This window comes from Syngnathoides biaculeatus, chromosome 6 (assembly GCF_019802595.1).
Source record: "Syngnathoides biaculeatus isolate LvHL_M chromosome 6, ASM1980259v1, whole genome shotgun sequence".
Taxonomy (NCBI): domain Eukaryota; kingdom Metazoa; phylum Chordata; class Actinopteri; order Syngnathiformes; family Syngnathidae; genus Syngnathoides; species Syngnathoides biaculeatus.
Window position 1 is genome coordinate 31953244 of NC_084645.1, and position 25747 is coordinate 31978990.

The 25747-nt window shown below is 42.5% G+C and overlaps 2 protein-coding genes, 1 long non-coding RNA gene and 1 other non-coding gene across 5 annotated transcripts in view; 1 reads left to right on the plus strand and 3 right to left on the minus strand.

The window, feature by feature from the left end:
- The window catches only part of LOC133502500 (FERM domain-containing protein 5), a 69022-nt gene extending 56088 nt beyond the window's left edge, over window positions 1-12934 (minus strand). For both annotated transcript variants that reach the window (XM_061823365.1, XM_061823364.1), the window contains exon 1: window positions 12355-12934. In XM_061823365.1, the coding sequence (XP_061679349.1) occupies window positions 12355-12456 (102 nt within the window). In that variant the 5' untranslated portion in view covers window positions 12457-12934. The remainder of the gene's footprint in view (window positions 1-12354) is intronic.
- A 261-nt stretch (window positions 12935-13195) lies between these two features.
- trnah-gug (transfer RNA histidin (anticodon GUG)) lies at window positions 13196-13267 on the minus strand. The gene has a single exon. It is a non-coding gene; the product is annotated as a tRNA-His (tRNA).
- A 1440-nt stretch (window positions 13268-14707) lies between these two features.
- Window positions 14708-25534, minus strand: malt3 (MALT paracaspase 3). The gene is made up of 15 exons (XM_061823560.1): window positions 25414-25534; window positions 25126-25215; window positions 24915-25048; window positions 24357-24495; window positions 24057-24232; window positions 23781-23877; window positions 23361-23396; window positions 23041-23244; window positions 20545-20722; window positions 18925-18999; window positions 18681-18808; window positions 16634-16783; window positions 16073-16227; window positions 15458-15574; window positions 14708-15375 (listed from the first exon to the last, which is right to left on the minus strand). The coding sequence occupies exons 1-15, from the start codon at window positions 25469-25471 to the stop codon at window positions 15046-15048; spliced, it is 2067 nt and encodes a 688-aa protein (XP_061679544.1). The 5' UTR covers window positions 25472-25534; the 3' UTR covers window positions 14708-15045.
- Window positions 16671-23164, plus strand: LOC133502580 (uncharacterized). The gene is made up of 4 exons (XR_009795506.1): window positions 16671-16810; window positions 22223-22285; window positions 22398-22474; window positions 23060-23164. It is a non-coding gene; the product is annotated as an uncharacterized LOC133502580 (long non-coding RNA).
- Window positions 25535-25747: the final 213 nt, after the last annotated feature.

Here is a 25747-nt window from a genome sequence, read left to right on the forward strand (position 1 = left end):
AGTGTGTGTCTCTTTTCACAGTCACCCGGGTGCAACTAAGCTAAGAGGATTGAGTATTGTGCTTGCATATCTCATCTGCATGAGGGTGAAAGGGCTTTTTTTTTTTTTTTTTTTTTTTTTTTTTTTTTCAAAATGACCGCCACAACCCACTTTGAATACAATGCTCGTACTGATTAACGCCACATAACAGAGCTATAAACACTCAATAATGTTCGCTTCAGGGGAGGTAGCATGTTCTAGAGTGGGTTTCATAGTGACACAATAAGTGTTCTGTGTACACCCACTTCATTTGGTACTACTGATGTCACAAAATAGCAGTATTGCACAATATACTGCAGAGAGCATTTTGGATACCAATGTAATCTATTGTTTTGTGTTCTTATACAAGTGATGAATTAATGGGGCATTGGTTTTTTTCCACCACATCTTACTCTGAAAATAATGTGTCTTTTTTTCCCCTTATTTAATTGTGAAGTATGTTTAAGTATGGTAATTTAAAAGAACGCTAAACCTTTCTTCAGTCACGTAAAGTATTGTAGATTTTCTTCCCATCCATCCATCCATCCATCAATCCATCCATCCATTTTCTTAGTCGCTTATCTTCATGAGGAGTGCTGGAGCCTATACCAGCTGTCAATGGGCAGGAGGTGGGGTACACCCTGAACTGGTTGCCAGCCGATCCCAGGGCACGTGGAAACAGACAACAGTTGCACTCACAATCCCACCTTGGGGCAATTTAGAGTGTCCAATTAATGTTGCATGTTTTTGGGATGTGGTAGGAAACCGGAGTCCCCGGAGAAAACCCACACGGGCAAGGGTGGAGAACATGCAAACCCCACACAGGCAGGTCAGGGATTGAACCCGGGGACCTCAGAACTGTGAGGCCAACGCTTTACCAGCTGAGCCCACCGTGCTGCCTAGATATTCTTCCCGTATGCCCATTATCAGCAAAATCTTGCGACTTTGTGTTTCCATTAATTCTGCAATTTCTACAACCGATGGTACTCATGTACAAGACAAGATGTAATAAAATATCCCTTTAAAAAAAAAAATTACAGTATTGAGTTCATTGCTAAATTAGGTAACCAAATGATTAGAAACGTCTCTCAGTATGAGAGTACTGTTGAAGTTCTGCACCACAGCCAACTACAGTACATCCACAATATGAACAAATTGTTGAAATGCCTACATCAGTCCAATCAGAGCATGATATTTGGTATCAGAAAAATAATGTATTTTAGTTTACTTTTAATGACCTCTGTCTGCTGTGAATAAAGTCACGTGCAAGAAACGATTGTTTATCTCTGCTGCTCATCTGCAGGCTCTGTCTAACTTCTTTGATAAGGACTGTGGTCAATGTGATTGAAATGCAACCGGTGAGAGCTCAAGTGTTGCTTTATCCGGCTACCTTTTTCCAGTAAATCACCATTGTTCGGATTGAAAAAAAAATAAAAAAGGTTTACAGTATGATGTCTTACTGATAGTTTTCAATGAGGGCTGCTTATAAAATTCAGGCAAGGCTAGTTACCATCAATGAATGTCACGTTTGATCAATGCAGGGGTTCGTGCTGTCAGATTTCCTCTTCACTAGCATTTGTCCAAGACCAAGTATCTGATAAAGGGAGAAAGTAATTCAAAATTATCAGTGTGTGTGTGTGTGAACAGTGAGAGGTTATGCTTGGAAAATCTAATAGGAGGACGGGCCCAGAGAGCACACAGAGGAGACGGAACGTTACAAATGAAAGAAAAGAGGGCTGCGAAAAGGAGGGGAAGAACCATTAGCGCCAGACACCCCGCCGTGAGGCAGAACCACAGGATGATACAGGCTGAGCCTGATGGAGGTAACCCGTGGCGCAGATGAGGTCGGGATGACAGGATAAAATAACAGGAGGACAAAATAGGGGTGTGGGGGGGGGGGGTAAGAATATACCCCTGAGGGTGATGCCTTCTTTCAGTGATGAACGAGGAGAAGCATACGTGCAAAGTGCAGGCCTGAATATCTGAATTAAATTAGCATTTTCCTATAAATCAGACATTCAGTCTCAACTAATTAATAAGATGTAGGAAGTTGAGCTCAATCCATGCCCACTTCCACCATGTCAGGACATTCAACACCGATTCCATTAAAAATAATCATTTCAAGAAAAAAAATGATGGAATAATTCATTTGTTTCACCTTATGAATATTGCAGTGTGTACTTTAGAAAAGTCATGCGCTCTCTAATACCGTTTACGTTTTTGCCCTTTTTTCGTTTGTTTTTGAAAACATTACGTGACACACAAAACGGAAAACTTCATAAGAAGTCTACGCCGGGGGGAGTAGAACCCCTGTTTTTTTTCATGTTTTATTTTTTTTTGGGGGGGGGACGTTTACTGGTGATAGAATGGCCATCACATATTTATGGATTTTCAGTACTTCAGTATTCGCCGTGAATACCAGGGGTCCACTAAAGACCTAAAACTTCCTCAGGATACTTTACGAAGTTTCCCGTGGTATACCCGACTAGCTTTATATCACAGCTGCAAGCTCCAACCATCCCTTTGTTCCACCCATAAAATTTTGCATTCCCTTTTCCCAAATGACTAAAATGATCAAATGCACACTGATCCTCCTCCTTCTGACAAGTGTGTTGTGTTTTTCTTTTGTCTTTTTTTTCATTAGCAGAGGCCCAAGAAAGGATACGGAGCAAGACCTTCATTAGCAAAATAGCTACCACAGAGATGTGTTATTCTTTTCAGCATCTTGATATTCAGGTTTGCAGGCCAGGGAACATAAACCAAGGCCTGTTTCTGTTATAGACAACACAACACAATGGGGGACGGCAGACTGACAGGAGAGCAGACTGACCTGTTCTCCATTCTAAGAAGAGGACCACTTATTTGAGTTACAACGGCAACAATCACATCAGAGAAAGACACCCAGATGCCCCTGGAAAATTTGCTCATACGGTGGTGCTCTGAGATACAAGATTATTCAACCCTTAACCACCTTCATAACTCAAAACGCTCAAATATTCAAACAGTGGAGCAAATTTACATCATAACCACCTCATGCAAATTTGCACCCCATGCAAAAGATTGGCAAGGACTGCGTGTCAGAGGTTCTCGGCTAGACGCGAGACTGATGCCATCCTTAATTGCAACTAACCGGATGCCACAGGTTCAGCCAATCGCGATGCCGCTGAATGCAAATGATGTTCTCCCCAGGATGCCCCTCATAAAACATTCACCACTGTCACACATTTTAGTCATTCATGCTATGAGGCATAGCAACAGCAAGGCAGCTGAACCAACATGCTCTTTTCAACTGTGGCGATCATGCTAGTATTCATGGTACGCAACAGAGAACAAAGTAAGGGGATTTGGGGGTGGGGGGGGTTGAGTAAGGTATGATATTTAGCTTAAAGCCCCACTGACATCCCTATATACAGTACATTGTAAAATAGATATTGTAATGAAAAATATATATAACATTATTCACTTCAATGGCTATACGAAAAAACAAATATGAGCAGAGAGTATCTCATCCATGCGCAAAGTTGCAGAAGTCTCATTCGACATCCAAGTGGTCGCCATATTGCCTGCAACGTCATCAGCAGATGTTACACCAGGACATTCGCCATTGAAAACACGTAGTGGCACCTGCTATGGGACACAGAAGCTTTTTTCAAAAGAAGAGAACATCTCACAATCGAGTAAAGCGGCCACGGCAATATTATCCTATCGTTTCGAGACATATTTAGATGATATGTGGATCACTTCTAACAAACAATAGTACAAACAACTCCCCGACAGTACGTATGAGCCACTCCGGCGGCACCACGATGAGCCACCACGGGCAAAGTCGTGCTTGGCGGACGCTGATCGACACGTTTAGCACCACTGATTTACGTACGCGGATCTTTTGCAACGTTCTGAGAGGATTTACGTTCCAACCCCAACTATTGGTTTTTTTAGTAGCTTTTTTAGTAGACCTACCAGTCATTTGGAACACACAAAGCTCTCGTCCTTTGCACCTGTGCAATCCATTTTTCATGACGAACCAGCTCTTTTGGAAAAGTATGAAGAGTAAATCCATCCTCCGAGTGTTTGAACAATATCCAGCAATACAACGAGCTGGCATTTTGGCTAACACAAAGGAACAGCGCGCTATCTTCCTGCAGGTAAAACAAATGGAAACAAACAAGTGTGATTGAGCGCACACCTGCCTCCAACATCACTTCCTGCTTCTTGTGGAAAACAAATCCCTTGAGAGGATTTTCATGGCGGGAGTTACAAAAAGCCATAGACGTCAAAATCATGTTGTGTGGTGAAAAAAGGGATGGGTCCATTCAGGTGCTGCAAAGTCTCTTTGTGGATAATGCACATGCGCTTAAATTAATGCGCATGAGCGTATATTTTGTAAACTTCTACCCATTCTGAAACATCCCGATCCATGGTTCAACATGTGCCATTCGACAACTTGCAGCCGAGTGTTCATGTTCGCTATGGACATCTCAGAAGGACGAACACAGCGAACGTACATATATGTGTATATCTTTTTTTTTTCCAATCAACTTTTGTTTTAAGGTTAGCTTAGGGTTAACTTATAATGTATGTTAGCTCCCTGTATGTAGAAGAAGGGGAACTATGACACCGGGAAATTTCCCAGTAAGCATCTGCTACGTACCCAGAGTTCCCCTGTTTGTAATGGATAGGCATTCATCACAAGGAGACTTTTCAGCACGGGGGAGCTCTCCTTTTTTTTTTTTAAATTAAAAACATACTAAAAATCAAGCTTTTCATGCCAGTGGGGCTTTAAATAGATTAATAAATTTTAAATAAAAATCGTTTTTATTTTTCCACTAGTCAACTAATAATTGATTTTCACAATTACATTCAAACAAATTTGGATAGAGTGTTCATTTGAGTCCATTTATTTTAGTTTTTTTTTCATGTGCGTTTTTAACATTCTGCTTATACTTACTAAATGACAATAAATAATAATATTGTATGTTATTTAAATCATTGTCTATACACTTTAAAGGTTTAATGGTGCCATCATGTTGGACTCTGGAGCAAATTATTCCATATGGAATTGATTCCGACGGGAAATCGTTTTCCCTTCTGTGAGACCTAGCGGGAAAGAGCTGCTCGTCAGGACTCTCAATCCTGGGCCACCCTGACCAGCGAGCGATCTTACATTTAGTTTGGGTAACTGCGCAGTCGCCGTAGCAACAGCTGAGATGCTGGCACCGTGCTTCAAAGTGAAGCACCTCTCAACACACGCCAACTACAGAGACTCAACGATGGCGGCATACCTCAGGGAAATTTGGGACAATTCAATCCCCGTCACCGCAGTCATGCGAGGGCAGACGTCCTTACTCGAGTATTTTGTTTTCAATTTCATAACACTGAGTTTGTTTAAACAACACTACCCCAAGCAGACTATTGCGGCTCACTTGAACAAAACTTATATTAGAAAAACACGAGAAATTACTGGGTTCGTTGTTTTCAATCTATAATTAACTCTTGATTAGAGTGGGCCAGAACACGACAACCCATCATTAAATGTGTACATAATTAGAATCAACACAAATGACAACAGTGGCTTTTTTAAGCGTAAAAAATTGCATGGGGGGAAAAGAACGTGTGGCAAAATCTGTGTTTTGGCATCACACTTTTACAGTACGATGGGAAGAAGTGAGAAGACGTAAACTCCCAGTAGGAGTCAGTGATACTGCTTAAATTTACAAAAAAAACAACAAAAAAACAAGTCTTTCTATAAAAAGGCCTCTCTAAATTGTAGCAATCCTTTCAGGGATGAGCAAAGATTTTCTTCTGTCTGCGGTGACCATCTTTCCCTCCCTCTTTGTGCATCTTCTTCCCACACCAATTTCAGAATAGGGTATTAACTGTTCTAGTGCAGTCACAGACCGTTTAAGACCAACAGTAAAACCCCATCGGGGCTCGCCTTTGGATACCAACAGTGAGTCTTAAAGAACAATTAATGGCAAACTCGGGATTAACTCCTGAGAAGCAGACAGCGCCGCACTATAATATCGCAGGCGGCTAAACACCGAGAGTTGTGCGCTTCGCACAAAAACGTCTACCGGTAAATGTCATTTTCATTGTTTTCTGGCCTGACAAAACGTCTCAGCCTGACTCGCTGCTGTAGCACTGCATTAAAATCACAGCAGAAGCTGCCTGAGGGCGAAAAGAAGGTTTTCGGGCTCGTCCGTCAACCTGTATCTAGATGACAGATCCAAATGGAGGCCTTGTAGAATGATGAGAGCAGACATCCATTCAAGTTCAATTAAAAATCTTGCACAATCCCGGCTTCTTCCTTTTAAATGATGTAACTTCAGATGCCTTCATTGGCTGCATTGTGTGCCTTGACACATTTTCTATGGAAGATTTTGATGTTTACAAGGTGATACCGGTCCACACAGCGGAGATGAATGTGAATCAAAGGCAGGAATAACGCAGAATGTGGGCCAACACATCGTTGAGAGTTTTCATTTGAATGTGCTGCTGTATGATATAACAAGAACAGTCAAATTGCAGCATACTGGAAACATGATCAGACAGTGAAAAAGAGAAAGTTTGTGACCTAGTTACGACTTTTTTCCTTTTTCTTTTTCTTGCTCTCCTCCAATTGATGATTGCAGTTAGACCAGTAACTGGAAGGACACTTTGGGATGTGTTCCTAATGTTCGCAAGAGAGCTTCACAAGAGACTAATAACGGGATGGATATACATTTGAATGAACAAAAACAATAAATGAACACTTTAATTGTTTGTTTCTAGGGTGCACTTGTCTCCTGTACATATTCTGAATATAGTTTTGAACAACAAGAGCATCTCTCTTTGAATAAATAGAACACCTGCTTGGATGGCAGCATTTGGGTTCATCCCAGATGATCAATAAATTACTATGCCCATATTTAGACTACAACTCAATTTGCTTTGGAGCTTCAACTGCCCTTTAATGCTTTCTTCAATGCTGGATTGTGCATGAAGCCAGGCGAGATTGACAATGTGCTACAACAACCCATTGAGCCGTTTAGCCTATACCTTAATGTGAGATAACCAACAGTTAAATTATTAGAAAAAAAATATGAATGCTTTTCAAACTGCCTGAAAATTGTCACCGACTCCAATTTAACTGGATGTGCACAAAGCATCGGCAAAGAAATAGCAGAGCTTCTGTTTGGCTCTGACACACTTAAAGGTCAAGCGTCATCCCTATACAGATTCTAAAATGGATTTTCAAATAAAAAAAAAATACATATAACATTATTCATTTCAATGTCAATGCGAAAAAATAAATATGAGCGGAGAGTGCATCATCCATGCGCAAAGTTGTGGAAGGGTCATTTGACATCCAAATGGTCGCCATATTGGCTGCGTCTACTGTCCGTGACATCACACCGGGACATTCGCCATTGAAAACATGCTGTGGCCCCTGCTGTGGGAGACCAACACGCCCCTACAGACACAAAAGCTCTTTTCGAAGAAGAGAACATCTCACAACAGAGTGAAGTGGCCGGGTCAATATTACCCTGTTGTTTAGAGCCATATTTAGATGATATGCGGATTACTTCTAACAACAGACTCCCAGACAGTATGTATGAGCCAGCCCGGCTGAAGCTGTGCTCGTCCGCGAGGCATAACGCGGAAGCCTTCACCGACACATTTAGCACCCCTGTCATACGTACGCTGATCTTTTGTTACGTTATGAGAGACAGATTACGTGGTCCCCCCCAAACTATTATGTTTTTTTAGTAGCTGTATACACAGCTACCTGTCATTTGGATTTTCATGGTGGGAGTTACAAAAAATCATATACATCAAAATCATGTGTTGTGGTGAAAAAAAAAAACGGATAGGTCAATGCCGGCTGCCGTTTTTTTTTTTTTTATTAATAACATACTAAAAATCATCCATTCCATGACACCTGACCTTTAACATTTGTATAGTACCGTGGTGTGCTATCTTCTGTTCATCAGTCAAATGCATCACAATAACAACGACTGCATCAAACTGCTCAAAGTATACTCGCTGACTGCTGGAATTTCATAAACTTACAGTTAATAACGTATTACCTTTATAATTGCTACAGTTTTTCTCTTTGAAACACTCAACTTTGTTTTTATAGTGCAGTTTGGAAAAAAAAAACAACAACAGTAGCTTTAATAAAGTGCTGTACAGAATCATTGAGCATAAATGGAAATGCTTCACTGTCAATGTATGGCACAGATGCCACGCAAAGCGAGTTATGAAAACATAAAACACGACAATAATAATGACCAGCATATACTACTGTCTGATCAATGATGATCACGGCTCAAGAATTGCTCAAACACCCGTGAACGGAACGGCTGGCAGTCGCTCGCTCGACTGGAGGCAAGCAACACCAAGCGGGGGGAGAGAGAGACGGATGTGATGGGGAAAATGTCTCGAAGAATTTTAACTTCCCATCTTCGTAGAACTGGTCACTATTAAGCGGGTTCACATAAAAAGGTGAGTTAAATCCCTGGGCATAACGGGCTGCACACCGCAGTATTGGCTGGAAGTGCTTCCCCTTTATCATTAAAGAGTAAAGATTATGATATTTCCTCCTTGAAAAGTACCAGCATTTTACTATTGAATATACAACTCCAGGTTATCACGCAGAATGAGGATATTTTTCCGTCAGATGGCGTCCAAGTTGCTTGAAGAATACAAACAGCGTAAACTCGTACAACAGCTATTTCTTTCATCGTATTTCCTCAATGCGTTGCCGTGGATATTGTACTCCATTGTACTTGATGTCGCTACGGTATAAAAGAGTTTAAACACTACAAATCTGAGATTAAATGAAATGACTATTATTCCGATACAAAACAATATCAAGATGATCCTGCGGTGACTCGGCTACAACGTTAAGTACAACTGAACAATCAGTTGATCAATCATGAGATATTAACATAGTGTACTTTAGTTTTGAACAAAATCCTTTACTTAGCATACTGCTTTGGTAGGAAGACAGATCCAAACAGCCCCAACAGAGCTTTCTCCTCTTCCCCTCCACTCCGCTGCGTCCTCACGCATGTTGACGTCAGCCGCCCAGACCACGCGTTGTCTCTGCTGTAAACAGAACACCTGCTGGCCTCACTGTTTGTCTCTGGCTCGCCTCGCAGCGCACTAACGCAGGTCTGCTTACAACGCTGACACCCTTTCACCATTTTATAGTATCCGCTTCACACCTTCTCATGGGACAAAAGGCAGGAGTGTGAAAGCCTGTTGATAAGAAAAGATATCAAAGTAGGAAGAATCTGGTAGGCCTTCAGAATTTGCGATTCTTCAACAAGGCAGGTTAATGTTGCCTTGGCGAGGCTTTAATGTGTCTTGTCAGCAAAGTCTCTGGGGATGTTTTTTTTTTTTTTTTTTTTACACCTTTTAATCCTTAACTGTGCCGTATCCGCTAAATTGTTTTTGTAATTGATGTGACAGTTCTTTTTCACCTGCTCGGGAGGATGCGAGCATGAACAAAAAGTGTCGCATCATCAAAGCTTGCAGTGGATGGACAGTTGCTACAAAAAGATGCCGGCAACAGATCTCCAAGAACCCTCAGCCCTGCCTGTGTGGAGTTTGCATCTTCTTCCCGTGCTTGCGTGGGTTTGCTCCGGGTACTCTGGTTCCCCAAAAAAATGCTTGTAGGTTGATTGAAGATTAAATTCACTGATTGTCAATGGTTGCTTTGTTTAGATGTGCCCTGCCATTTCCTAGAGAACAGTTCAGGGTGTCCCTTGCCTCTCACCCAAAGATATGTGGCATAGGCTCCAGTATGCCCGTGACCTTAGTGAGGATAAGCAGGACAGAAAATGGATGGATGGATGTTTCTCAGCTTGAAGTAATCTATCAATAAATTGCCACACGATATAAGAAAGGCGGTATCCCGCCACCTGAGCTGCATCTAATCAAATGTAGGGGTACATGAGGAGTCCGTTTCTGTTCTTCAAGGAACAATCTCGAGTACCTTCACTTTTGGACTGCAACTGTTAAATGATGGCCCCTTTTCCATTGACAGAAAAGCTCAGGCATACTTCCAACCGGTACGCATACAAAACTGTACAAAACAACTATCAACAACGTGACAAGCTATTGTATCCCTCAAGGCAGCGGGTGGTGTAGTACGGTATAAGAATAGTAAAAATGTACACTATCAAGTCTAAGTGCTAATACTATGGCCAGAACAAATATGAAAGCAAGCGTCAGGGGTACAAAAAATGGGTATTACTCAGTTAGAATTGGGTCAACAGTAGGAGTCCCTCAGGGTACATTCTACACTAATGCACCCCATAAGGTATTCCATAGGTCCAAACGGGGATAAGTATCTTCTTCACTCAATTGGACTAGACATTCAAGTTGACTCAACTTCACTCATGCAGATAAATTTACTGCCCCGTGTTTGATCAAGATTTTTTATTTTCTTGCCCCAAACAACTGGAACCCTTTTTCTTTTCAAAGGTTAGGTAAATTGGTCTCCCTTTGTGTGCTCAAAATCACATCCCAGTCAATATTATGATCAAAACCAACAACAAATTTCACAGGATACATTCTGGAATAATGACCATTTTACAAGTTCATATTCTGTAAGTGTCAGGTCAAGTGGTAAGGTTTCAATAACCCTGAAAAGTACATATTTACGAGTTGTGATAAACTGGCCTCATCATGTGCTTCAAAATCATTTTCCAGTTAATTTTATGAGTAAAAATAAATGTAGGCGGCACAGTGGGTCAGCTGGAAAGCGTTGGCCTCACAGTTCTCAGGTCCTGGGTTCGATCCCGGACCCGCGTGTGTGGAGTTTGCATGTTCTCCACGTGTATGTGTGACTTCCCTCCGGGCACTCCGGTTTATTGGACACTCTAAATTGCCCATAGGTGTGATTGTGAGTGCGGCTGTTTGTCTCGATGTGCCCTGCGATTGGCTGGAAACCAGTTCAGGGTGTACCCCGAGTCCTGCCCGTTGACAGCTGGGATAGGCTCCAGCACTCCCCGCAACCCTTGTGAGGATAAGCGGTGAAGAAAATGGATGGAAAATAAATGTAATTTAACCCAGACAGGAAATTGGTGGACTCCCAGTGCAGCAGAAAGCAACAGGTTCGTTGCTTTCAATTCCCTTCACTTCCCAAGTTATAAAAGTCCGACCCAGGTGACAAACTAGGGCATACTGGCCTTACTGTGCGTCTCAAAATTAAATTACAGGGCAGAGATTACAATTTAAAACAAGTCTACAATACCTTGTCCCATAAGGCGTATGTATCATTAGACCCAGACGAACTGCCAAAGAGGTTCACGAAAGCTGACCGTTCTTGTCCTCGGTTTAATAATCAAGCAAGCAAGAAGCCTCACTTAAGTACCATAAATTGACGGTTTACATTTACGGTATGACTTTATAGACAGTGGTGGACAAAAAAAAGGTGTTTCAACTGTCAATACATCCATTTTCCATTAAACTTGTAGGCCTAGTATTTATTTGTATATGGTATTTATTTCATTCGTTTTGCAAAATGCATTCCTTTTGTGAAAGATAAAAATTACTCAGACAGCTTTACGATCGGATCGTCATGTTTCGCTTTATTTATAATGTCGTGTCTAATGACTGTCGAGTGGTGTTTTTCATTTTGATGGACTGAAAATCTGATAAGACAACAATGTTTGGTTTTCAGTGCTGAATCGGAGGTTTTGCTAATGTAGCTTGAAAACTGGGTTTTCTGTTTACATTTTAGAGAAAATTATGGATTGCTTCGAGAAATGTGTCTTGGCAATTGAGAAAACTGCAATGTGTCTAAGGTATATATGTAGAGGGTACTGCAATGTGAGAACTCCACAGTAAGTCCCTCGAGGTATATTCGACAATAATGCATCTCATTGGGGAATTTACTGTTCCAGTCAATTGCCATTATTGCTATGATAAAAGCCTACACTAACATTAGCCTTGAGGAGTTTTGATGGACTCAGAAGAGGTGTCCAACGGGGTCAGGATGTTTAAGTCAAGTGTCAAGGGTCAAGGGTACAACACCAGTGATAAGAAACAACGAAGCTACAACGATTACCTTTTTTTTTTTTCCTTCTCTCGAATATCTCAGACCGCTGACAGCAAACGTGGCCTGTAGCTGATGTGTTTTGACAATAGTGGGCCACGAGGGCTAAAAGCATCACCCTAAATTAGCGTGAGGTTGTCTGGAATGGCAGAACCGAGGGCGCACTCGGGGTCAAGCTTGTCGCCAGTGAGCCAGCAGAGCAGCCATGCGAGGAAGCCCCTCTGCTCAATGGCACTCAGCCCGACCACTGCAATCGCACGACGACCCGACAGGTGGTGACTCACCTGAATGGTGCACGTATATTCCGAGTCGTCCAGCAGCCGGACGGTGCAGCCGTATTCCCTCTCGAGATTCCTGACGCTGCCGCTCACGAATCGGCTCAACATCTTCGCTGTGCGTCTGGACCGGAAACAATAAAGTCGGCACAAACAGCGGCGTGCAAGTGGACGTCACAACGGCCGCACGCCCGGGTCCCCAAAACGGCCCGAAGCCGCACGTCGAGGCGCGGAGCCGTGCACCATCGCGACCCCGTCAGGTGGTCGTCGCTGACACCACAAAGTAGGAACAACCCCCGGGATGCCCGCATCCACACGTAGTCTGATGCCGGATTACACGACTCCCACCCCTTCATTCACTGCTGCCACTTGAGCTGGCGGGCGGGTCCACATCAAATCTGACGTCAAAGTCAACCAACCGGAGGTCGAAGCGTTTCCTCCCCCACATAACGTTCACGTTTTGCCCTCGGCCCCTCTCATTCTTACTCGCACCTTAAGTGTGCTCATTTATCCATCCTGCTTTTCGTCCCTCGGCTGCATATGAGCCCAAATGGAATATTCAGATTCCGATCACATGCTAGCTGATTTTGTGAAAATATGGCAGGTTGAACTTCACTTTAAAATGTCGATGTCAGTGGTTTTTTATCTTTTATTGTGCAGTCGTGAAAAGAATTGAGCGTTACACTGCCCCCTGCAGGAAAAATATCGTCCCTGCATCATCAAAACTAACGGGCATTTATTTTCAACACACAAAACGGCCACGTAACACAAAGACACGTCCATAGTTATTTGCCAGGCAATAAAGAACAAAGGCACAGACAAGGAGTGCTAAAATTAAAAGGAACCCATCTGCCGTGACCCGGATTCGAACCGGGGTTGCTGCGGCCACAACGCAGAGTACTAACCACTATACGATCACGGCAAGCTAACCGGGACTGGCTCCAGCTGTACCATAAAAATGTATATATTTATTGTTATCCCACCCGTCAAACCTGCTGTGTAAAATCATAACCACGCTAACGTGACAAAGTTGTGTGCCCTTTCCAGTGGTAATTATCATTTGTAGGAATTCCAGGACTATTTCAATAGCTGCCATTAAAGACGGTTTTCGACCACGTGACTACATCCGGGGCACCTGGCCGTGTTGGATGGGTTCACTCTGCTGACGCACAGTATAGACCGGAGTTACACAAATGTTCGTACGACTGTTAAAAAGTGACGCATGATGGCTAATGGGACTTTGGAAAGTTATCGGTGCTCATTAGATGTTGGTTCAAGAAACCGTTACGACAAGAAGTCTGCTTTGAGCGACAATATCCACCCATATGCCTCAGAGGAACACAAATGGAGCACACAACGGTGGGCGTTGGTAACCTATCCAGACGTGGTCCACTATCTCCTCTTCTTGACAAGCGCTTATACCGTGGACCAACAAAGGAATTACAAAGGCCTGGAGGCCGACAACCAATTCATCAATGGCTAGGGTCGTCGTACCGCGGTATCCATTGTAAGCAACCTGTCTCCCCACAATGCAATTTAAATATCTACCACATGATTATAGTCAGCGTTGTTAAATTATGTTGGTTTTACCAACAAAAGAGATGTAGATTATTATTTTTGTTTTTGTTACCCAGAGGTAGAGCGCCAGATGTTCGACCGGGACGAATCCCAAGTGGAGCCCCCACCTTTTTCTCCACCTCCACGGCTACATTTTTAATTCAACTTACGAAACAGCTAGCAGTGCGGTAACTTGTTTTTGCAAACTTATTATAATGAAACAGAAAATACAGATTTTGGAGACATGCATTGCATTCACACACGAGTATTGGGCTTGGCTGCTAAATCGGCTCTGCTAATACGAGACAGCCACAGTTGTCGCCGTTTGGTTGCTAACTGCTCCGTTTTCTCGCACTGGTTCTTGATCACACCTGGCAGTCGGAAGAAAGACGCTTTACAACGCCCGTTTGAGCAACCGATAACATAGCAGTGCGCCCTCATTCATAAGCCTTTCTGAAATGATTCCTGGTTCGTTACGTGTGTTTACGTGAATTCACCAAACCAAGATGGCGCCCGCGTTCAAAATCGGAAGGTGTGTGACATCAGTCGAAAACAGCAGTGCACATTATAAACCTATCTTGCTGCAATATTCCAGCGAGAACCAGATCACATTTTCACTGAGTTACAACAAAACACAAGAGTATTTAGCCGGATACATAACGGTCTTATTTTCTGGATAAATAATTGTCTTTATTTATGTGTGTGTGTATTGCTAGCCAGCAGCAAGTACTCAGCAACAAATATAATTACTTGCTTTTAGACAAAACCATTAATGAGCAAGGGTACAGATCAATCTTTTTTGAAAGATAATTCTGTACAAGTATTGCTGGCATCAGGCGGAATCCTCCCATCTCCAAAACCATCAGATACCAGGAAACCCCAAACATGGCATGTTTCCTGACCCACTAATTTTCAGCAATTTAAGTTGTTTATATATAAATATATTGAGCAACAATTTCCATTTGTAAAAAAAAACAAAACAAAAAAAAAAAAAACATTAAAATGATATATACAGTATTACTATAAAAATGTGAAATTGACCAAATTGTGTCAAAAGAGGTTTTGGCCCGACACCAGCTACATGACCCAAACACCTCCATGATTCATCTTAAATGTCAGAGTCCTCAATTAAGATGAACATGTCTAAGATCTGAAGTCTTGCAGCTCAGTCTCATCATTCTCCTCAGGTTCGTTGCACCTGGCGGCCTTCGTGTGAGCGCACTCCGCCTTCCTGGTAAAAGGCTGACCCGGACGGGCCAGAGTCTGCCTCAGCGGTTGCTTGCAGCGCGGAATGTCGGCCGCACTCCGGGCGGAAGCAGCGTTTGGTTTCGTCCGCGACGTGCTTTGAATCGCGTTGTACAATTTGCAGGACGCCACCAAAGGTTTCCCGATGTCCACCCGTTGGCTTTCTGTGAGGCGCCGTCTGCTCTGGGCGTCCGTGTAGTGTAGATCCATCTTGATGACCAGTGACTCCTAACGAAGGGCGAGCAAAACAATATGGCAAAATGTTTTGATCCGCTTTTTGCTTTGTCGCAACAGACGGAGGCACGCATACCTTGAGCTTTTGGAGACCGCACAGTCGCAGAGTACAGTCTGGGTTATCCGCTTGACCCAGTAGTATGGAGTCGATCTCCTCGAACCTCCCGGGCCCGGACAAAATGTCTTCCATTGGCTGAGAAAGCACGAGGTGAATTCACGAGTCAGTATCATATTTTGTCAAAAGCTCAGTTCTCAAACATGAAACTTAATCAGCCACTAGATGTCAGTACAGCCCATGAGAGCTTTTCTCACATTGAGCAAAGTGACATGAAATGGACTCTTCCGCCTTTGAGCTTGTGCGGCTTTAGTGAGGCGGAAAGTGGATGTCTATATATGGGCATGACTTCCCCAGACTTGTGAAACGTGGTGAGTGGTCATGTTTCGGTTTTCTCATGGAAACTTGACATCTACTGTGAGCGACGTGGAATTTAAAATGCTGATAAGGTTCGGCGTAACACCCTGAGCAATTTGGTAAAAATAAAACTTGATTATAATTATTATTACTTTGTTTGTTTCCTGTTTTTTTTTTTTTTTTTTTTTTTATCTGAAAGTGACTCAGTATTTGTGGTTTTCGAGGTGGCTTAGCAGGATGTTCATATTACAGTATTAAGCGGCGGGTGACAATATTTACAGGTATGCTACTCAGAGTGATAGTGCAGTTGTCCGTTTTTGAGCTGGTGGTCTTGATAACTCCAAAAGTCACCATGACATTCGAGAACAATGCCGAGAAGCTGACTTCCACTTCTACGCCACAGAGGAACGTTAGCTGCCTCTTCTCAGGTAGCTCTGAAAACATAAAAAAATATTGTTAGTATATTTTGAATAAAGCAGTATTTACAACCATAGGAGAGAAGTTCTTCAAGCTATCCATAAACAGGCTCATTAATTTATGGTAAGCCTATGATGTGAAAATGACTAACCTTAAGCGTCAGGTAAATTTGAGGAAGTTATGAGATCTCACAAACAGCTTTCATTAACATAATAGACAAAAGCATCAAACAAAAGGGAACCAGATCAAAACGTTTCTTCTTTATGAGGAAGTATTTTCTGAATGGTTTATTTTTAAATAGGATATCACATGCTGTAGTGTAGGTGGTGTAAGCAACAAATTTATCACAGTGACTCAAGCTGAAATTGCATCAAGGATATTTTTCTTTATGTAAATCTAAGGGCCAAACATTACGTGACGCACTATTTGCTCGTCCCCAGCAGAAATCTCTCAGTTGCAGCTCCCGTGTGTGGCCGGCGGCCTGGAGTGGATCTGCAAGCGACCGAGGCTCCTTCAGGGTGTGTTTGATTTCCACAGCCTGCTTGCCTGTGATCAGAGGGTCCCTGCCTAAATCTGATGTGAAGAGGAGAAACAGGCTCAGTATGTTCACAATTCATAGATGTTGTTAACCAAAACTTCTGAAAAAGTCTTCGATTAGTCTGAACACTGCCCGGATCTCTTTCAAACTCGAGTTGAACACACTTTTGAATCAGGGCCGATTTCAGGTTTGGCTGGATGTCAATTCTCATGAAGCATAAAGATGAGGTTAGCTATTGAGGAAATGTAGCATCAAGTACTTTCCTGCAACTATGAGATTCACTTTCAACTAGTTTACGAATGAATGAACAACACGCTCTGCTAATTAATAGTTAACTATAAAAAGAACTACAGCACACCCAGTAGCATTATTACACTGTTGTGTGTAATGCATGTCATGCAATTCTTCCATCCTATTTGAGATCATGTTAAAAAAAAAAAAAAATTATAAACAATTGCCCGATTGTTCATTTTCCAGGTTCTTGGTCAAAGTCACTCAGTCAAAATATTCATCTTGGGTACAGTGAAGGCAGGAAGTACAAAAGTTTGCAACTACCAACCGAGCGTATGATCGCTGGAAAAGGAATAACACTAAATGAAGTCAGTAGTCACGTCACGGCTCAGTTGGTCAGCGCTGTGTGTCACTTGCAGTAAATCGATAGCTTTGGATTCCGGTCACAGGCAATTAACTCCGCCCGATGCAAGTCAGAATTTAAAAACAACACCCAAACTTTAACCGCAACAGCTCCTCCAACCTGATCCAGCATGTAAACTGCCTGAGTTACCACATAGCAGAGAATGAGGTTTACAAAAACATCATGGGATGCACATGGCTGACTTTGAGGAACCCAGGGAAATTTGCTGAGGTGAATGAGTTGACGAGACGCAACGTGAAGGAGAAATGTACAATGGATGACCACGCAGGAATGAGGAAGGGAAAAAGTAACACGTAAAAGCAAGACGAAGATAATTTCAAGTTCCTATTCATGTTTCACATCTGGCAACTTCTACGGTAGAAATCAAACGGGCTATACCACGTTAAGCTCATTCCAAAATGAGGAAATGTACACAAGGAAAACAGACATCTTATTGGAAAGAACTTGACATAAAAAAGCATTACTTCCTTATTCTAAAGCCTTACACAGAAAAGATACAATTTTTCATTAGCCTGTTCATCATAAAATAATATAAAACACTCCACGGAAGAAGAAATAACATCATAAAGCATTACAAGCAAGCAGGTTTTAAGACTAAAACTTTTTTTTTTTACTTCAGCAGCCTTTATGCTCTCATTAATAGAACCAGTCTGGCCAGAAAAGGCACAAACCAAATACTGGTATTTTCTCCTTTATCATCATCATTTTGACTTCAAGTATTTGAAACTGTGGCAAAAATTAAGCGTAGCCCGAGTGTCAGCAAGGTGCCCTCCCCCAGTCACAGCTGATTTGGAAGTGAACCCGTGAGAGCAGGAGCAAAGGGGCACGGTGGGAGGGGTCCAAAAGGCACAGCAGCTGTTTTGTGGTCTGCGGCGCTCGGGTTTCTTGCTGTTCTTGAGCAGACAAGAGTGAATTTCCAGAGAATGAGGTCGCGCGTGAAAGCCCATTTACAAATACGGTATTGTGTTTCCGAAAGAATCCGAATTAGCTTTTTTCGGCCACACAAGGAATTTGTCTCCGGCAGATGAGACAGACAAGCACCCTCTCAAGACGTGAATCAATGACGGTAAATGGGAAATGCAGTTTGCAGTGGTTTGTGCCCGCACCCCTGATGCTGATAACCGATTAGTCTGTCAGAAGAGGTTGAAAAAGCACTAAAATGAGGCGCCAGTGATTACGAAACGTGTCTGCAGTCCTGCCAATGCTCCAGGAACAGAACAAATGTTTGCTTTTTGATCGATTTACCATGGATTTTAGTTGCTTTCTTTGACACTCACCCTCTGACACCCTCTCCAAGACGTGCGTGACTTTCTCCGCCTGAAGGATGTACTTGTTCAAGTATTTGGTGAAGATTCCTGTACTTTTTCCTCCATCCTGGACTTCAAAAGCCTCAGCATCTTCGCACCTGGATGGGCGCAGTCATAAAATGTGGTTTTAGTATTCAAAACAACATTGGCCAATAATAAGATCGCCGGGAGTTGTTTTTTGTGATGAAATATTTCAAATAAAAAATGTACATACGTGCCATAACCATACACGGTATTCCCTGTAGGCTGCAGCGGCATGATGGCTGATGGTATGGACTGCTGGTTGTGCCTTCAAGAAGAGTACAATGTTTAGATAAGGCATGGGGAAGCAACAGTGGGGCATACCAAATAAATCATAAAACTGGGAACAAATACATTCTCAGAGGAATTGTTACAATCCAGAAATGTTTCTAATACAGTGAAGAAAATAAGTATTTGAACACCCTCCTAAATTGCAAGTTCTCCCACTTAGAAATCATGGAGGGGTCTAAAATTTTTATCGTAGGTACATGTCCACTGTAAGAAAGATAATCTAAAAAGATAAATCCAGAAATCACAATGTATGTTTTTTTAACGATTTATTTCTGTGATACATCTGCAAATACGTATTTGAACACCTGTCTATCAGCCAGAATTCTAACCCTCAAAGACCTGTTAGTCCGCCTTTAAAAGTCCACCTCCACACCATGTATTATCCAGAATTAGATGCATAATCGTTAAAAAGAATCGTTACCTGCATAAAGACACCCGTCCACCCCATACAATCAGTAAGACTCAAACTTGTAACATGGCCAACACATGACAAGACAAAAATTGTACAACTCCACACGGCTGGAAAGGGCAACGGACAAATTGCCAAGCAGCTTGGTGAAAAAAAAAGGTCCACTGTTGGAGCAATCATTAGAAAATGGAAGAAGCTAAACATGGCGGTCAATCTCAATCGGAGTTGAACCCCATGCAAAATAACACCTCGTGGGGTCTCAATGATCCCGAGAAAGGCGAGGAATCAGCCCAGGACTACACGACAGGACTTGGTCAATGACCTGAAAAGAGCTGGGACCATCGTTTCCAAGATGACTTTTGGTGATACACTAAGACGTCATGGTTTGAAATCATGCATAGCACGGAAGCTTCCCCTGCTTAAACCAGCAGATGTCAAGGCCTTGAGCATTGAAGATGGGTCGTGGCTGGGTTTTTCAACATAACAATGACCCGAAGCACACAGCCAGGAAAACCAAGGAGTGGTTCCGTAAGAAGCATATCAAGGTTCTGGCATGGCCTAGCCACTCTCCAGACCTAAACCCAATATAAAATCTTTGAAGGGAGCTGAAACTCCATGTTTCTCAGCGACAGCCCAGAAACCTGTCTGATCTCGAGGAGATCTGTGTGGAGGAGTAGGCCAAAATCCCTCCTGCAGTGTGTGCAAACCTGGTGAACAACTACAGGAAATGTTTGACCTCTGTAATTGCAAACAAAGGCTACTGTACCAAATATTAACAATGGGTTTCTCAGGTGTTCAAATACTTATTTGCAGCTGTATCACACAAATAAATTGTTTAAAAAAATCATACATTGTGATTTCTAGATTATCTCTCTCACAGGGGGCATGCACCTACAATGAAAATTTCAGACCCTCCATAATTTCTAAGTAAGAGAACTTGCAATATAGCAGGGTGTTCAAATACTTATACAAATATTTTCTTCACTGTATATAGTGATAAACATTTTTTGAAAGTCCTGTGATTTTTTTTTTCTATAATAATGTAATCCTAACCTGTTAATTTTTAAATAATGTGCTTTTTAATAAAAACAGAAATCTCTCTGCTACGGTTACCATTTTCGGCAGGTATCCAGTAGGATCACACTCAGAGCAGTTTGTCGTTGCTGCATGCTTAGCATGACCCGTTGCACACACAAACAGTTTTCGGTTTGGTAGGGTTGTGGAGCATCCACAGGCACCAAGTAATTTCTCCCAGCGCGCTCGAACCCGTGGCCCGCGTAGTAGAAGAGACCTGGAAAGGGTTATGAAATATAAATTGCTCAATTTCAGCGCTATGAACATGTGCTTAACATGAAGACACTGGAGCAATCAGAAAAGTGAGACCGAGGTAAACAAATCCATATCATCATCATCTCAGTGTAATGTTTTGAAATTGATATGAGAATGGCATGCAACACCATAAATAGTGTGTAGTTCTTCCTGTGATCAAAACTTATTTCTAGGAAGACAGAGATTACCCATGACATGTTAGGTTTCAGATTACAATACAGCCAGTTTATTATATAGGTACACTAACCCCTGCTATTTGCGGGGCATAAGGACAGAGTCCTGCTGCAAATAGCGAAAAGCCGCGACTAATTGACGGCCCTCCAAAAATGTTTATGATGAAAATAATCCCAAAACATTTGTTCATTCATTCTCTCCTGCTTATCCAGAGTCAAGTCATAGGGGGCAGCCCAGATTTGCCTCTCTCCAGCCACTTCTTCCAGCTCTACCAGGGGGATTCCGCAGGGGTTCCCAGGCTAGCCAGGAGACATAGTCTCTCAAGCGTGTCGTGGGCCTCTTCCCAGTGTGACACGTCCTGAACACCAGACCAGGAAAGTGTCTAGGACAGGGGTGCCCAGACTGTTTGACTCCAAGATCTACTTTTCAAGCAGCCAGCCTCTCGCAAGCTACCAACGAGGGGGTGGGGGGGGGTAATGCTCCCAAAGTGTTTTAAGGTTAATGTCATGTTGCCTCCTATATTTAAAATACAGAATTAGCTCTCATCCTGGATAAGGCTGTGCCAAGGTGGAATTTTAAAATGACCCACCATCTCATCCTGCACTTTCTACTTCGGGTTCAGACCAGACCTTTCCCACTCGGAAAAGAGAAAATCTTGTCCAGTTTAACAACTTTTTCTTTGATTATTCAAATACTCCGACAGTCATTGTATCTTAAAATAACAACATGTCTTTTTTAACTTTCTCCATTAATATCGAAAGTAAACATAAGCAGCATGTCTAGCTCGTCTTTGGTCTACGTTGCCCAGACTGTGTTCCGAACTAAAGCAGAGGTGGTGGACGCTGTCATTATAAAACACATTGATGGGCTGCATAAGTACTGTAACGTGTAATTATGAGTGCACGTCTTTAAGAGCAGGGGCCATGGGGGAATGGAAAGTAAACTAGGAAAAAGAGAGTGTGGCGGAGCAGCGGTCGTTGTTAGCGAAAGATCCATGTGCTGCCTAAAAGAAACCAGTGGCTTCTTCTTTTCATTTTTTTTCCAGTACGTATGTGAATTGTGCCATAGAATGTAACAACCAGTCACACCTCACTCATTGAATCATATTGCAAAATGCCACAAACTGAAGAGCTGTATGTTATATTTTCAATTTGCATGGATTTTTTTTTTTTTTTTGCTCACAACGCAGAATATCTGCGAAGAGACTGCATCAGTGGTGTACAATTGCGGATGCACGCAGTTTAGAAGGAACATTGGCGGACGTCTTTTTTCTTTTTTTTTTTTTTAGGCTGTCCCGCGATCCACCAAGACTGCTTCATGATCAACGCATTGAGCACCCTTGGTGTAGAAGGTATCCTAACCAAAAGCCCGGGCCACAGCTTCTGACTCATCTCAATGCGGCGGAGTATCGGCTGTACCATGAGCCCCTTCCAGGTGACCAAGCTTCTCATCCTGTCTCTAAGGGAGAGCCTCGATGCCCCGTGGAGGAAACTCATATCAGCAATTCATCACAACCTACAGCTCGTGACCATAGATGAGGGTAGGAACATAGATCGACCAAAAATCAAGAGCTTCTCTTTCGGCTCAGCTTCACCATGACAGACCGATGCAGAAATCTGTATCACTGCAGACGCTGCACTGATCCACCTGTCGATCTCGCGCTCCATTCTTCCCTCACTCGGAAATAAGCCCCTGAGATATAACTATGATAACTCATCTTTCAACATTACACTTAAAATGACTTGGATTATTTGATCTTGGCGGGACGGTGGTTCAGTTGGTAAAGCGTTGGCCTCACAGTTCTGAGGACGCGGGTTCTATCCTGGCCCCGCCTGTGTGGAGTTAGCATGTTCTCCCCGTGCCTGCGTGGGTTTTCTCCAGGCACGCTGGTTTCCTCCCACATCCCAAAAACATACATTACGGTAATTGGAGACTCTAATTTTCCCTTAGGTATGATTGTGAATGTGACTGGTTGTTTGTCTCTATGTCTATGTTTATAAAAAAAAAAAACTGAATATGCAGGGCTTCACTGTTGTATTGCCCAACTTAAATCTTCCAGAATCAGACACTGATTTGATGAAGTAATAATAGGATCATGATTCTTACCATAAACACCTCTGTCTAGGAGGTGGAAAAACTCGTCGACAGCAGCCAGCATCTCCACCTTGGTAAGATCCAGCAAGGACACCACCCGGAATTCCAGCTGCTGCAGGAGGTTGGCCAGCTCATGTACGTCCATCATGGGAGCCATTAATGCAGGGTGGTTGGAGTAATTCAAATTGCCGATAAGTAAGGCGACTTTGTCGACAGCTGGAACGGACCAAAATAGATTTGGATGTATTTCTTCTAAAAATAAAAAGCCTAAATTGTTCCCCTTTAAACATAACAAAACTGTGGGTTGGAAATGAAATTCTCCCAAAATGTACCTTTGGTTTCTGATAGAGGAAGTCGATCATTTGGCACTGAATGGAAACAGAATACGTGACTCAACATTTTGTCAACAACAGTGAATCTAATTTTGTCAAGAAGGATTGCATGGAGTGTTGCAATCTATCTGTGATGCATACCGCAAAACCCCAAAAAAACAGCAAAAAGAAGAAACTGCACTGTGAACTGCTTCTGATCAGACACAATACCATTTCGATTCGGACAGCTTCCCTTTTAATTCTGTAGCAATGGGGAAAGTACCTTCAGCATAATGGAAACTAAAATGCTGAGTTTTAATCCAGTTGAATGGCATGAATGTGAAGTGATGGTCCCGTTTAAGATTGCGCTTCACAGAAATCTAAGCAAGTTCAACGGATACTACAGCAAACGTTGTCTATGATAAGTTTCGTCTGACTCACCAACGTCAACTTCCACGGCTTCGCTCCATATCTCCTCCAGCACATTAGAAACTGAGCACAAGTACCATCCGGTGTGTTCGGCTTCAGCCCGATCAATCTACAGGTAGCACAAATAATAGCTCATTCACTGGCCTGCATGCGAGATTACACTCCACCGCACATCAAACATCAGGCTACATATTAACTGGCCTTTCGGAATGAATGACAAAGTCAGCGACGTGTGCCTGGCAGAGTGTAAACAACTAATATTGGCACTTGGTAAACATCCTACCTTACCTGCAGCGTGTCAGTAGTGTTTCTTGCCAGCAGATGTCCATTTCGGTACCACTGGTAGCGTGGAGCAGGGTTGCCAAAGGCTGCGCAGCGAAGTGTGAATTTTGCACCCGGTTGGACTGTCTGAGGTTTCGGGTTGATTGCAATGTGGGGCTGCCCCTGCCACTGTGGTGGCAAACCTGGTATGGTTGGGAAAAGAAATGAAAGTATCACCAAAACACCCAAGTGACAATCCTAATGATGTGCAAAACAACCATAACGAAGCATTTTGTGGATCCGCTTAGAATTTGTGGCCATTCATACCTGAGGCATCCAAGTCCAGCACCTTCACTTTCACCCACTCGCTGAACACCCAGTTGGAAGAGGTGTCATTCACACGGCACACGTAGTATTGTGTTTTAACCGCCTCGATGAGCAGATCTTCCTGAGTTCCGCCATAGACCTTTAAGAAAAGAAGAAAAAAAAAAGATGATAATGAAACGAGGGATTCACATGTTCATCATTGGGGCACATGCAAAAAAAATCCAGATACACTCCCAATCAAGACGTGAAAAGATGTGACAGAATTTCATACACGCAGTACGATGCCATTATTATCATATATTCAAAGATCACGCAAAACTGCCACACAAGAAAAAAATATGTAACAGAAGACCCCACATTTCTTCACCTTTGCCTCTGACAAAGATGAAACAGAATGTAAAAATAATAATGTTCGTATGAGCAAGCAAACAAGAAATAGCCTGATGTGTTTTCATCCTTGTTAGGATAAACAAGATGTTAAGGGGGGAAAAAAAGATGTTATCCACAATGAAAAAGAGTTATTTAAATAGTAACATCTATATATATATATATATATACCTCGTTGATATCACCGTCACCTTTAGTGAACCACTGATACTTGAGGATGGTTGCAGCCTCAGCGCGGACGCTCAGAGTCACCTTGTAGTTCACAGGTACGCACACAGAGACTGGTTGGCGTTCTATGACAATGTCTGAAAGAAGGCGAGACAAATCGTGAACGACGCGTGTTTGTAAAGCCATCGGAGCCGATCACGGAGCGACAACACACCTCCGATCATTATGTGACGGGGATGGAACCACTCGTCAGCGCATTTCCTTCTTTTTATCGGGGATATGTTCCCTTTAGGCGCGGCATTTACTGGAATAAAATGAGTCAGTGTGGTACAAAGCGAGTCAAATTGTGATCGAAGAGAGAAAGTCAAGAAATGAACGTTAAAGAAAGGACAAAAAAAGTGCAGTTTGTTTACGCTGCAACGACGACCATAGCTTTTTTTTTTTTTTTTAAGTTTGTAATTAAAAAGAGTAATAGCAAATATAATGGTGATTGGGTGCATACCTGCCATCGGCGTTGTACCAGTAGCTGCCAGAGACTGGTTGTGCTCGCAAAGCTTCATAACTTAAATCTTTGCAAATGAACCCGCCCCTCTTTCCCGGAATACGACTCAACCGTAAAGCTCCAAATAAAAACACAGCCAATGAAGTATGAAGTCACTTGATTGAGATTAGTCTATGTTACACCCTTTGTCATGAGTGTAAGCAATTTGTATGAGGAAATTATGAATATATATTCAAGTCAACAAGCCAAGTTATTAAACTTCGTCTACAGGAGAAAGAACAAGAGCCGTAATTTTTTTATTACGGTAATAAGCAGTTTCATTCATATCCGGGCG

Excerpts from the sequence above, each read along its gene's own strand:
- malt3 (XM_061823560.1), bottom strand. The coding sequence starts at position 25,471 with ATGAAGCTTTGCGAGCACAACCAGTCTCTGGCAGCTACTGGTACAACG. Across the intron at positions 24,496-24,914 it reads GTGACGGTGATATCAACGAG|GTCTATGGCGGAACTCAGGA; the intron begins GTATATATATAT and ends CTTTTCTTAAAG. Across the intron at positions 18,809-18,924 it reads ACCGTGTATGGTTATGGCAC|GTGCGAAGATGCTGAGGCTT; the intron begins GTATGTACATTT and ends GCGCCCATCCAG.